Raw genomic sequence first — 13946 nt, forward strand, 5'->3', positions numbered from 1 at the left:
GGGCAGTATGAGGGTGAACTTGGATGGTTGTTCAAGTCAGGGCTAATATTTGAAGGTACAGAATTTTGGCTTCATTCTCCAAGGGGGAATTACTGGGAGCACTTCAGTCAGGGAGGTGAAGAGTCATCTTTGTAATAAAGAATGATCTGTCTGAGTCTCTGAATATTAGAGGGGTGACAGACTCAGATAAATGGGAGAGACAAAAAGTAACTGAGATAAGTCTGGAAATTGAGAGGTGGGGAAACAATGGAAATATTGGAGAGGGAGAAGAAACTCAGCTACATCTCATCACCAGTGATAAACATTTATTTACTTATGGGGAGGAACTATGCTAGTGCTTGACATATACTGACTAAAACTTTAGACTTCCTTAGTAGGAAGGATATGGCTTTAACCCTTATTTAGGTGAGGGTATTGGTAAGACTTCTTTTATAAGTGGAAACTAAAACAAAAGAAAATAAAGAAAACACAAATAGACCCATTGACATGGAGAAGCGACTGGTGGTTTCCAAGGTGGAGCAGCTGGGGTAGGTGGGTGATATACATGAAGGGGATAAATAGATTTAAAATCTTAATCATTACATGAATTACACATGGGGATAAAAGAACAGCATAGAGAATATAATTAATAATTTTGTATCATCTTTCTCTGATGACATCAACTACACTAGTTTGGGTGAGCACTTAATAAAGTAGATAACTGTTGAATCAGTATGTTATATGCTTGAAACCAATATACTATTGTATATAATATATAATTTTAAAGAAAGGAAAAAACATATTTAAAATGTTTCCTTGGCTCACCAAGTCCAAACAGCCAATATATGGTAGATATAAAGTTCAAAACTGGATTTTCTGATTGCAAAAGTTTTGCATTTGTATCATTTAGAAAATTATTTTACTATTTCATCTTTTCAAATTCTCTGATATTGTGTATTTCCTTTCTGTAAATTGTTTGTGTTTATTCACTTTGCACATTTTTCTACTGGGAATTCATCCTGTAAGGTGTCTTGAAGTTGAAAAGATATCACTCCTTTCACTTTTGGATACATTATTATTTGCTTCCTCATTAGTTATTCTGAGCATAAAGGGGATAAAAAGTTTGGAAGGATGCCAGAAGCAAGGAACTTTGAGACTCCCTCTCTGTAGAGTCTCTCATGGCCCACCTGTGTTTATTAGGTCATTATTCTCCTTGTGTCCATTTTTTTCTTGTTTTAAACTGAAATTTTATTCTTTTAAATAAATATTGTACAGAACGTGATCATATAAATATGGATCCCTATGTTTACATGACTATAGAAGATATACCACATGCAATCTGGGTACTATCCATTTCCATTTAGAGAATTCCATGAAAACAAAATTAATAAATGCATGGAACAAACATAGGAGTGAATGACTCCAGATGTCTTAAAGGTTCCACATCAGCAGGGAGACCACCTCATTCTCAACATTCTCTGACTCCTACTCTCATCACTCATTCTCTTGCACAGGTAACTTGCCATGTTGGATTTCTTTTGAATGTTGAATATCTGAAGAAAAGCATTCCTCAGGGACCTTGCACTGGCTCTTTCCCTGCAGAGCACACTCTTCCCCCAGATTAACTCTTCTCTATGACTGTCATTCGGTACAGACTTGGAAATCCCCCACTTTTTCTGTGAAATCAATCAGGTGATTCCTTGAGCCCTGTGTTCAAATGACACCTTCTCTTCAAAGGTTTTTGAACTTCCAGTAAAAATTAATACCCTCATCTACTCTCTTATTTACCATTTTTTCTACATAACACCTAGCAACATTTGACTTGATGCATAATTTTTAGTTGCTTATGTTGTTTCTCTATTATTCAATTGTAAGTATTTTGTTTCTCAGCACCTTGTATTCCTTAGTAGGTTAGGATTCAAAATATATTCCTCAAGTTTGTGTGCCACAGGAGATCATTTAAAGAGGGCATGATATATTTCTTGACTGCAAAATATAAGTTACAGCATTTCAACTATGTTAGTAATGCTGAATGTGTGAAAATTAATCATGTAATTTTTCATTTCTAGTCATAAACACCACCATATGGTTCAAGACAATGATACACGAATTACAGGATTTTTTCTTCTGGGATTATCAAAGGACCCAGATCTTCATCCTGTCATATTTGGGCTTCTCCTCTCCATGTACCTGACCACTGTGATTGGAAACTTCCTCATCATAGTGGCCACCATCTCAGATTCTCACCTCCACACACCGATGTACTATTTCCTCTGCAACCTGTCCTTTGTAGATATCTGCTTCACTTCAACCACCATTCCAAAGATACTAGTTAATATAGAGACACAGAACAAAATTATAACATATGAATGCTGCATCACACAGATTTATTTTTTTATAGTCTTTTTAGGGATGGAGAATTTTATCCTGACTGTGATGGCATATGATCGGTATGTGGCCATCTGCCACCCTCTAAAGTACACAGTCATCATGAGTCCCTGGTTCTGTGGAATGCTGCTTATGGTATCCTGGATAATGAGTATCCTGTATTCCTTGTTGCACAGCTTAATGGTGTTGGGACTGTCATTCTGTACAGACTTGGAAATTCCCCACTTTTTCTGTGAAATCAATCAGGTGATCCATATTGCCTGTTCTGATAAGTTTCTTAATGACATGGTGATGTATCTTGGAGCTGGGCTGCTGGGTGGTGGATCCCTTACTAGTATCCTTTATTCATACTGTAAGATAGTTTCCTCCATATGTGGAATGTCTTCAGTTCAGGGGAAGTATAAAGCGTTTTCTACTTGTGCATCTCACCTCTCAGTGGTCTCCTTATCTTACTGTACAAGCCTAGGAGTGTACCTTAGCTCTGCTCCATTTGGAAGCTCACATTCAAGTGCGATGGCTTCAGTGATGTACACTGTGGTCATGCCCATGCTTAACCCCTTCATCTACAGCCTGAGGAACAAAGACATAAAGAGGGCACTGAATGCATTCTTTGGGATGACAGCTGTAAAAGGGAAAATTGTCCTGGGGCTGAAGAAGTGTCCATGATCAGAGGACTAAAAACCATGGAGCCAAAATTGATATTCTTTGATGTATTTGTGGCAGAAGTTGCTCCTTTTATATATTTCCTGAAATTTCCATTTCTTTCACTTCAATATATATGTACAAGCTAAGTGACTCACTTTATTAGTCTCTCTGCTCTGTCTGGCAGATAGACAAGTTTCCCCTTTGTTCATTTTCCTACTTTCACAAGATTTTTCCCAAACTTGGATCTAAAAAATTTGGAAATTCCTGTTTGTTTGTTTAGAAATCCCAAATGGATTAACTAAGAGTAATTTCTTCTCAAATGACATATATCATTTCAAGTATTTTTCTCTAATTTTATGGAAAGTCATAAATTTTATACAGAAATAACTACTTTTGATAACTAAGTTTATTTATATGATTTCAGTACAGAGGAGATCTGAAAGCACAGTTTTCATTTTTGTCCTCTCATTCTTTTCTATTTCTGTATCTTAACATTTATTCTGATTATGTAGACTTTAACATACTATTATGTGTTTTTAACTGGTCTCCATATTTATTGTCTTATTCAGCTCACTGTTCATGAAGCTTACTATAGTAACTGGCTAAAATTGATTATGAAATGTATATCTTCAGATGGATTCCACATAAGCAAATATGAATAAATAGATTCTCCTAATATGAAATGATCTTTAATTTAAAATGAGAAGAAAAATTATTTTACATTTTATTACTATGGAAAAGGTTTTTATGTGGTGTACATTTACTCACTGAAGAATGGAATTCTCCATGAGTGAGGGAGTTTATTCACTGAGGTGAAGGATTGATGTGTTTAATGTTTTATTACTGAATAATCTTTGTCTTCAAAATTTATATTGCTACTTACATATATAACTTTGTATATCTCTACAAAATATCTTCCCTTCCCTAGACTTTGTGAAAGCACTACCATGGTAATGAAAGTAGGTATACAAGATTACTTGTACAAAATTTTCCATGCAAATTAATATAAACATTTTAGTTAGGAAAAAAATTTGTTTCTTATATTTTAATTGAGACACTTGATATACAGTATTATTTGTGTTTCAAGTAACATTGCTTGAATAATCATGTACATTACAACATGCTCATCATAATAAAGTGTAGTTATCATCTGTTAACATGTAAAGATATTATATTAATGACCATATTCCCCATGATGTACCTTCATTTCAGTGATTAATTTATTTGTCCCTGGAATTTTGTACCTCTTTGTACTCTTTTCCTACTCCACCCATTTCCCCACATTCCTCTCCTATGGCAATTTAATGTTTACTAATAATGTACAAAATACTCATTAAAAATTATGTGGAATACATTACACAGCAATTAAAAATAAATTGTTTTTTGCATTTGTGTTTACCTAATTCTTGATAAATTTGAGATTATTTCAACCCTCTTGGTTTTTCCCTACCCATTGGCCGAGAGAATGTTCATTTAATCATTAGTTCACTGATTTTTATTTGAGTCATTTATACACCATTGTTCCCTCTATAAACTTGTTAGTTGTAATCACATACTAATATTTGTGAACTTGCATTAATGATAAGATTCTGAGTCCTTTACTTATTATAGTCTGTTAAAATACTTTTTCCCTCTACCCATATGTTCTAATACTGTAGAACACTTTAAATTCTATATATAACCTTCCTGATTTGTTTTACAGCTGTCATGCTTTTTAATTCTAAATACATTTCAAACTACTTGAACGAATCCTGAAATTGCCTGATAAAAATAATTCATTTACATTTATATATAAATTATCCTTAACTTTTTTCTTCACTCCTTCCAGCATTTCTTATTTTCAATTTGGGATTAGTTTACTTTGGACTTAATAGCTCACTGAAGTAGTCTCTCTTTTATTTTTTTTGTTTCTATTTAAGGCTGCTATCAAAGAGTTGTTTAAATTTGTGATTTTCTTAAGGCATCTTTAAGTAGAGCAATTTTGCTGCTTAGTTAAGAATTCTGGCTTGACATCAGATTTCTTTGAGCATTTAAAAAAGTAGTGCTCTGATGATAAACATCTTATTTCTGTTTAGCCATAAGCTATAATCCCTCTTGCTTATTTGGCCTCTGTAGTCTCTAACTTTGGTTTTTAGCTCTCAGTTTTACTTGTTGCTTCCTATATATATACTTTGCTTAGGGGATGCTGATTTATAGCAATTGATCATTTATTTCATCAATTTGTCACATTTTTGTGTATTTCACCTGTGTTATCAATTCTTCCCCAAGTTCTCTCTACTCCTTTTTAATGATATTTCACTTCTATTTTAATTCTGTACTGAATTTTCCAATATTGATTGTCCTGTGATTTTGTTGCAGTATTTGCTATTGAGCTATCTTGCAGTTATATAACCCAGCCTTTTGCTGGAATTGATGCTGTCTCAGTAGTTTTAAATTCTTAGTTTCAGTCCTAATATAAAAATGCATGTTTTTAATGTTTTAAAAATGATAGATGAATTTACAATTGAGAAGGAAATATTTTCTCTCCATGGAATAAAATAAATAAGGAAAAACCATTTCTTGGGTTATTTTAAAATATATTAATGGCTAGTATTCATCAGTAGTCACCAGTAAGAGAGAGATGGTGGAAAACAAAGTCAGAGAAGAAATTTGCATTACATTCCTCTGATAAAGTACATCAAGTCAAATTATGTAAATAATCCTGGGAAATGAAATAAAATACTGCAAACCCACAAGTAAAAATGGGTCAAACACAAAATAGGCATACCATAAGACAGGATACACACATATATAATTAAATTCAAATAAAATAAGACTTTTAGTTTCAGAGAAATGATAATATAAGTCACAATGAGATACTATAACACAGACATCAGTTTAGCTAGAATGAAAACAAAATCATGTGCTGTCAATGGTATGAAAGAATAAGATCAACATGCAAGGCTATTGAGAATTTAAATAGGCAAATGCACACTGGAAAAAGGGACGTATATACTAAAAGTACATGCATGCTTACAGTTCCTGTACATAAACAACCCCAATATTATAATTTTTATTAAAGTATAGTTGGTATACATTATTATATTCGTTTCAAGTATACAACATAATGGTTCATACATTATTAAATCCTCACTGCAGCATGAGAAGGGAAAAAGGTGACATAAGAAGTGTGGCAGAAACCTCTTCCCAAAACCACATATAACATGAATAATAATAGAACAGTGTGACAAGTCCAAACAGAACAATAGTTTCATTATAGGGGTAACAGAGGGAGAAGAAGAACAGAGAAAAGTGAAAAGAAAGTCTCTCTGAGAAAAATAATTGCTGAAAATTTCCCCAATCTGGGGAAGGACATAGTCTCACAGGTCATGGAATTGCAGATATATCCCAACACAAGGGACCCTAGGAAGCCAACACCAAGACATATAACACTTAAAAGGGCAAAATCAAGGACAAAGAGAGAGTATTGCAAGAAGCCAGAGAGAGAAAACAGAACACATATAAAGAAGAACCCATCAGGCTATCAGCAGACTTTTCATCAGAAACATTAAATGATAGATGGGTGTGACATGATATATTTAATGCAATGAAGAACAGGGCCTCCAACTAATAAAACTCTACCCAGAAACATTATCATTTAAATTTGAATCAGAGATTAAACAATTTCCAGATGAGCAAAAACTGAGGAAATTTACCTCCCACAAATCATCACTATAGTTTATCTTGAAAGGACTGCTCTGGGTGGAAGTGCTCCTAAAGCTAATAGCTGTCACCAGAGAAAATTCAACCACAGTAAAGCAAGAAGACAGAATAATTATAAGCAAATACAACATTAAATCAACTATTCACAGTCATTCAAGGGATACACAAACAGTGTAGAATATGATACCTAATATAGAAAGAGTGGGGAAAGAAGAAGAAGAAGGGAGAAAAAAACAACCTTTAGCTTATGATTGAAATAGCATAATAAAGTTACATTAGACTGCTAGCCAGTAAGGAAGCTGCCCTTGAACCTTTGGTAACCACAAATCTAAAGCTTACAGTGACAAAACGGATTTATCTATCAATAATCACCCTAAATGTAAATGGACTGAATGCACCAATGAAAAGATATAAAGTCACAGAATGGGCAAATAAAAAGACCCGTCTATATGCTGCCTACACAAGACTCACTTCAAACCCAAAGACATACACAGGCTAAAAGTGAACAGATGGAAAAATATATTTCACACACCTAATAGGGAGAAAAAAAGCAGGAGTTGCAGTATTTGTATGAGAGAAAAAAGGTTTCAAAACAAAGAAAGTCACAGAAGACAAAGAAGGACATTACATAATGATAAAAGGGTCGATCCAACAAGATGATATAACAATTATAAATATGCACCCAATATAGGAGAATCTAAGCATGTGAAACAAACACTAACAGAATTAAAGGGGGACATAGAATGCAATGCATTCATTTTAGGAGACTTCAGCACACCACTCACTCCAAAGAACTGAGCAACCAGACAGAATATAAGTAAAAAGAATGATATACTGAACAATACACTAGAAGATATGGATGGAACACACATCTATAGAATATTCCACCCAAAAGCAGCAGGATACATATTCTTCTCAAGTGTACATGGAATGTTTTCCAGAAGAGATAACATAGTAGACCACAAAAGAGTCTCAATAAATTTAAAAAGACTGAAACTGTACCAACAAGCTTCTCAGACCACAAAGGTATGAAACTAGAAATAAATTATGCAAAGAAAACAGAAATGCCCACAAACACATGGAAGGTTTGACAACATGCTCCTAAATAATCAGTGGACCAGTGACCAAATAAAAACAGAGATTAAGCAATATATGGAGACAAATGAAAACAGCTCAATATCCTAATACCTGTGGGATGCAGTGAATGCATTTCTAAGAGAAAATTTATCAATACAGGCTTACATGAAGAAACAAGAACAATCGAAAATGAACAGTATTAAATCACAGTTAATGAAACTCAAAAAAGAACAAGTGTAGCCCAAAGTGAGTAGATGGAGGGACATAACAAGGATCAAAGCAGAAAAATAAAATTCAGAAGAATAAGAAGACTGAAAAAATCACTGAAACCAGGAGCTAGTTCCTTGAGAAAATAAACAACATATATAATACCATAGACAGACTTTATCAAAAAAAAATAAAGGGAATGTACAAACATAAACAGAATCGAAAAAGAAAAATTAAAGGGAAAAGGAAAAATTACAACAGACACCACAGAAATACAAAGAATTATTAGAGAATACTATGAGAAATTATATGTCAATAAATTAGATTATCAGGAAGAAATGGACAATTTTCTAGAAAAATACAACCTTCCAAGACTGAACCAGGAAGAAACAAAAAATATGAACAATGAAATTGAATCAGTAATCAAAAAACCACAGAAGAACAAAAGATCTGGGCCAGATGGCTTCAAGGCTTAATTATATCAAGAATTTAAATAAGAGCTATTACTCATCCTCCTTAAAGTTTTCCAAAATGTAGAAGAGGAGGGAATACTTCTGAACTCATTCTATGAGGCCACCATAACTAATACCAAAACCAGGCAAAGACACCAAAAAAAAGAAAATGACAGACCAGCATCTCTGATGAACATAAATGCAAAAATCTGCAGCAGAACATTAGCAAATTGAATTAAAAATATATCAAAAGGATCACACACCATGTCCAAGCAGTATTTATTTCAAGGATTCTAGGATAGTATAATATTCAAAAATCAATATTATACACCACATCATCAAGAAGAAGGATAAAAATAATGATCACCTCAATAGATGCCATAAAAGTTATTTGACAATATTCAACAGCCATTCATGATAAAAACTTAACAAAATTTGTACAGAGGACAAGTACCTCAATAAAATAAAGGCCATATATGAGAAACCCACAGCCAATGTCATACTTAAAAGTGAAAAGCTGGAAGCTTTTCCTTTAAGATGGGGAACAAGATAAGGATGCCCACTCTCTCCACTTTTATTCAGCATAGTACTGGAGGTCATATAGCCATGGTAATAAGACAACACAAAGAAATAAAGGACATCCAGACTGGTAAGGAAGAAGTTATGTTGTCACAGTTTACAGATGACATTATAATGTACACACAAAAAAACTAAAGAATCCACCAAAAAATGACTAGAACCCATAACTGAATTCAGCAAACTTGTGGGTTACAAAATTAACACACAGAAATCTGTTGTATACCTATATACTAAGGATGAACTAGCTGAAAGAGAAATCCGGAAATCAACTCCATTTACATGCATCAAAAGAACAAAATAACTAGAAATAAACGTAACCAATAAGGTGAAAAACCTATGCTCAGGAAACTACAAGACACTCATGAGAGAAATTACAAAAGACACCAATAAATGGAAATACATCCCATGCTCATGGACAGGAAGAAATAATAGTGTCAAAAGGGCCAACCTGGGGTGGAGCCAAGATGGCAGGATGAGTAGAGCAGCGGAAATCTCCTCCTAAAACCACATATATTTATGAAAATATAACAAAGACAACTCTTCCTAGAAGAGAGACCAGAAGATACAGCACAACATCCAGACCACATCCACACCTGCGAGAACCCATCACCTCGTGAAGGGGGTAAGATACAAGACCCAGCCTGGCTGGACCTGAGAGCCCAACACCCCAGCCCCAGGCAGGAGGAGAGGAGTCAGAGTGGGGAGGGAGAGGGAGCCCAGGACTGCTAAACACCCAGCCCAAGCCATCCGGACCAGAGCACAGACACAGTGCATGCGTGGGGTCCTGGACACTAGGGAAACAGGACAGTAAGACCTGTGAGGGGTTCCCTGAGGATGCCGCCCTGGGGACAAAGAAAAGTGAGTGCTTTTTGGAAGTCTTAAAGGGACAGGGACCTCAAAGCTGGACGAAAGCATCCTGGGACACTTAGTCCATCCACAGGGAATCTGGGGAAGTCTGGGCACTCTAATCCCCTGGGCAGCAGGGAGCACAGAGGCCCCTCATGGAGATAAATAGCTTCCCGGCCGCTACCCCACCAACGTGGCTCCACCATATTGGAGAAGCGGCATGAGGCAGGCCATGCCCACAGCAACAGCAGAGATAAACTCCATAGCAAGTGGCAGGAATCAGAAGCCCTGTATGTGCACAGCTGCCCAGCACAAGCCACTAGAGGTCGCTCTTCTTCCAGGAGAGGAAGGCCACAAACCAACAAGAAGGAAAATTGTTCCAGCTGTCACTTGTGCCAGCTCTGCAAACTATCTCTATTGCCAAGAAAAGGGAAAATTTCAGGCAGACCAAGATAACAGATTCAACACCTGAGAAGAAGACAGACCTAACCAGTATTCCTGAAAAAGAATTCAAAATAAAAATCATAAACATGCTGACGGAGATGCAGAGAACTATACAAGAGCTAAGGGATGAGGTCTGGAGGGAGATTACAGATGCCCGGAGAGAGGTTACAGACGTCCGGAAGGAGAATACAGAAATGAAACAAACTCTGGAAGGATTTATAAGCAGAATGAATAAGATGCAAGAGACCATTGATGGAATAGAAACCAGAGAACAGGAATGCATAGAAGCTGACACAGAGAGAGACAAAAGGATATCAGGAAGTGAAACAATAGTAAGAGAACTGTGTGACCAATCCAAAAAGAACAATATCTGTATTATAGTGGTCCCAGAAGAAGAAGAGACAGAAAAAGGATAGAAAGTGTCTTTGAAGAAATAATTGCTGAAAACTTCCCCAAAATGGGGGAGGAAATAATCTAACAGACCACAGAAATACACAGAAATACCAAAAGAAAGGAACCAAGGAGGACAACACCAAGACACATAATAATTAAAATGGCAAAGATCAAGGACAAGGAAAGATTTTTAAAGGCAGCTAGAGAGAGGAAAAATGTCACCTATAAAGGAAAACCCATCAGACTATCTTCAGACTTCTCAACATAAACCTTACAGGCCAGAGAGAATGGCATGATATATTTAATGCAATGAAAAATAAGGGCCTTGAACCAAGGATACTGTACACTGCATGATTATCATTTAAATATGAAGGAGGGATTATACAATTCCCAGACAAGCAAAAGTTGAGGGAATTTGCCTCCCACAAACCACCTCTACAGGGTATTCTGGAGGGACTGTTCTAAACGGGAGCACTCCTAAGATTAAACAGAAGTCACCAGAGAAAACAAAATCACAGCAAAGAAAGCAGACCAACCAAATACTAACTGAAGGCAAAAAATAAAATCAACTACCCACTAAAAGCAGTTAAAGAAATCGCGAAAGAGCACAGAATAAAACAACCAACATATAAAGAATGGAGGAGGAGGAATAAGAAGGGAGAGAAGAAAAGAATCTCCAGACAGTGTATATAACAGCTCAGTAAGCGAGCTAAGTTAGGCAGTAAGATACTAAAGAAGCTAACCTTGAACGTTTGGTAACCACGAATCTAAAGCCTGCAATGGCAATAAGTACATATCTTTCAATAGTCAACCTAAATGTAAATGGACTGAATCCACCAATCAAAACATACAGACTAATAGAATGTATAAAAAAGCAAGACCCATCCAAATGCTGCTTACAAGAAACTCACCTCAAACCCAAAGACATGCACAGACTAAAAGTCAAGGGATGGAAAAACATATTTCAGGCAAACAAGAGAGAAGAAAGCAGGGGTTGCTGTACAAATCAGACAAAATAGACTTCAAAACAAAGAAAGTAACAAGAGATAAAGAAGGACATTACATAATGATAAACAGCTCAGTCCAACAAGAGGATATAACCATTATAAATATATATGCACCCAACACAGGAGCACCAGCATACATGAAACAAATACTAACAGAAATAAAGGGGTAAATAGAATGCAATGCATTCAATTTAGGAGACTTCAACATGCCACTCAATCCAAGGGCTAGATCCACTGGGCAGAAAATAAGTAAGGAAATGGACGCACTGAACAACACAGTAGAAGAGATGGTCCTAATAGACATTTATAGAACTATACATCCAAAAGAAACAGGATACACATTCTTCTCAAGTGCACATGGAACATTCTCCAGAATAGACCACATACTAGGTCACAAAAAGAGCCTCAGCAAAATCCAAAATATTGAAATTCTACCAACCAAATTTTCACACCATAAAGGTATAAAACTAGAAATAAATCCTACAAAGAAAACAAAAAGGCTCACAAACACAAGGAGACTTCATAACCTGCTCCTAAATAATCAATGGATCAATGAGCAAATTAAAATAGAGATCAAGGAATATTTGGAAACAAACGGCAACAACAACACAAAGCCCCAACTTCTGTGGGATGCAGCAAAAGCACTCTTAAGAGGAAAGTATACAGCAATCCAGGCACACTTGAAGAAGCAAGAACAATGCCAAATGAATAGTCTAACATCACAATTATCGAAACTGGAAAAAGAAGAACAAATGAGGCCTAAAGTCAGCAGAAAGAGGGACATGATAAAGATTAGAGAATAAATAAATAAAATTGAGAAGAATAAAACAATAGAAAAAAATCAATGAAACCAAGAGCTGTTCTTTGAGAAAATAAACAAAATAGATAAACCTCTGGCAATACTTCTTTAGAGAAAAAGAGAATCAACACACATCAACAGAATCAGAAACAGGAAAGGAAAAATCACAACAGACCCCACAGAAATACTAAGAATTATTAGAGAATATCATGAAAACCTATATGCTAACAAGCTCCAAAACATAGAAGAAATGGACCACTTCCTAGAAAAATACAACCTTCCAAGACTGACCAAGGAAGAAACAGAAAATCTAAACAGACCAATTACCAGCAAATAAATTGAACCACTAATTTAAAAACTACCCACAAGCAAAACTCCCGAGCCAGACGGATTGACCACAGAATTCTATCAGACATACAGACAAGACATAGTACCCATTCTCCTTAAAGTTTTCCAAAGAATAGAAGAAGAGGGGAATACTACCAAACTCATTCTGTGAAGCCAGCATCACCGTAATACCAAAGCCAGGCAAAGACCCCACCAGAAAAGCAAAATTACAGAGCAAGACCTCTGATGAACATAGATGCAAAAATGCTCAACAAAATATTAGCAAACCAAATTCAAAAATACATCAAGTGGATCATATGCCATGACCAACAGGGATTCATCTTAGGGATGTAAGGATGGTACAACATAAAAAATCCATCAACATCATCCACCACATAAACAAAAAGAAGGACAAAAACCACATGATCAACTCCATAGATGCTGAGAAAGCATTCAACAAAATTCAACATTCTTTCATGATAAAAACTCTCAGCAAAATGGGTATAGAGGGCAAGTACCTCAAGATAATAAAGCCCACACATGATAAACCCACAGCTGACATCATACTGAACAGCGAGAAGTTGAAAGCTTTTCCTCTGAGATTGGGAACAAGACAGAGATGCCCACTCTCCCCACTGTTTTACAACATAGTACTGGAGGTCCTAGCCACAGCAATTAGTCAAAACAAAGAAATACAAGGAATCCAAATTGGTAAAGAATAAGTTAAACTGTCACTATTTGCAGATGACATGATATTGTACATAAAAAGCCCTAAATAATCCTCTCCAAAAGTACTAGAACTGATATCGGAATACAGCAAAGTTGCAGGATACAAAATTAACACACAGAAATCTGTGGCTTTCCTATACACTAATAATGAACTAATAGAAAGAGAAATCAGGAAAACAATTCCATTCACAATTGCATCAAAAAGAATAAAATACCTAGGAATAAACCTAACCAAGTAAGTGAAAGACCTCTACTCTGAAAACTACAAGACACACTTACGAGAAATTAAAGAGGACACTAACAAATAGAAACTCATCCCATGCTCTTGGCTAAGAAGAATTAATGTCGTCAAAATGGCCATCCTGCCCAAAG

General features: G+C 35.6%; 1 protein-coding gene across 1 annotated transcript; it reads left to right on the forward strand.

The window, feature by feature from the left end:
* The first annotated feature begins 2064 nt into the window (after positions 1-2064).
* Positions 2065-3033, forward strand: LOC118920069 (olfactory receptor 7A10-like). The gene has a single exon (XM_057489517.1). It carries the CDS (start codon positions 2065-2067, stop codon positions 3031-3033), a length of 969 nt encoding a protein of 322 aa, XP_057345500.1.
* Positions 3034-13946: the final 10913 nt, after the last annotated feature.

Source organism: Manis pentadactyla, chromosome 12 (genome assembly GCF_030020395.1).
Source record: "Manis pentadactyla isolate mManPen7 chromosome 12, mManPen7.hap1, whole genome shotgun sequence".
Taxonomy (NCBI): Eukaryota; Metazoa; Chordata; class Mammalia; order Pholidota; family Manidae; genus Manis; species Manis pentadactyla.

Excerpts from the sequence above, each read along its gene's own strand:
- LOC118920069 (XM_057489517.1), top strand. The coding sequence starts at position 2,065 with ATGGTTCAAGACAATGATACACGAATTACAGGATTTTTTCTTCTGGGA.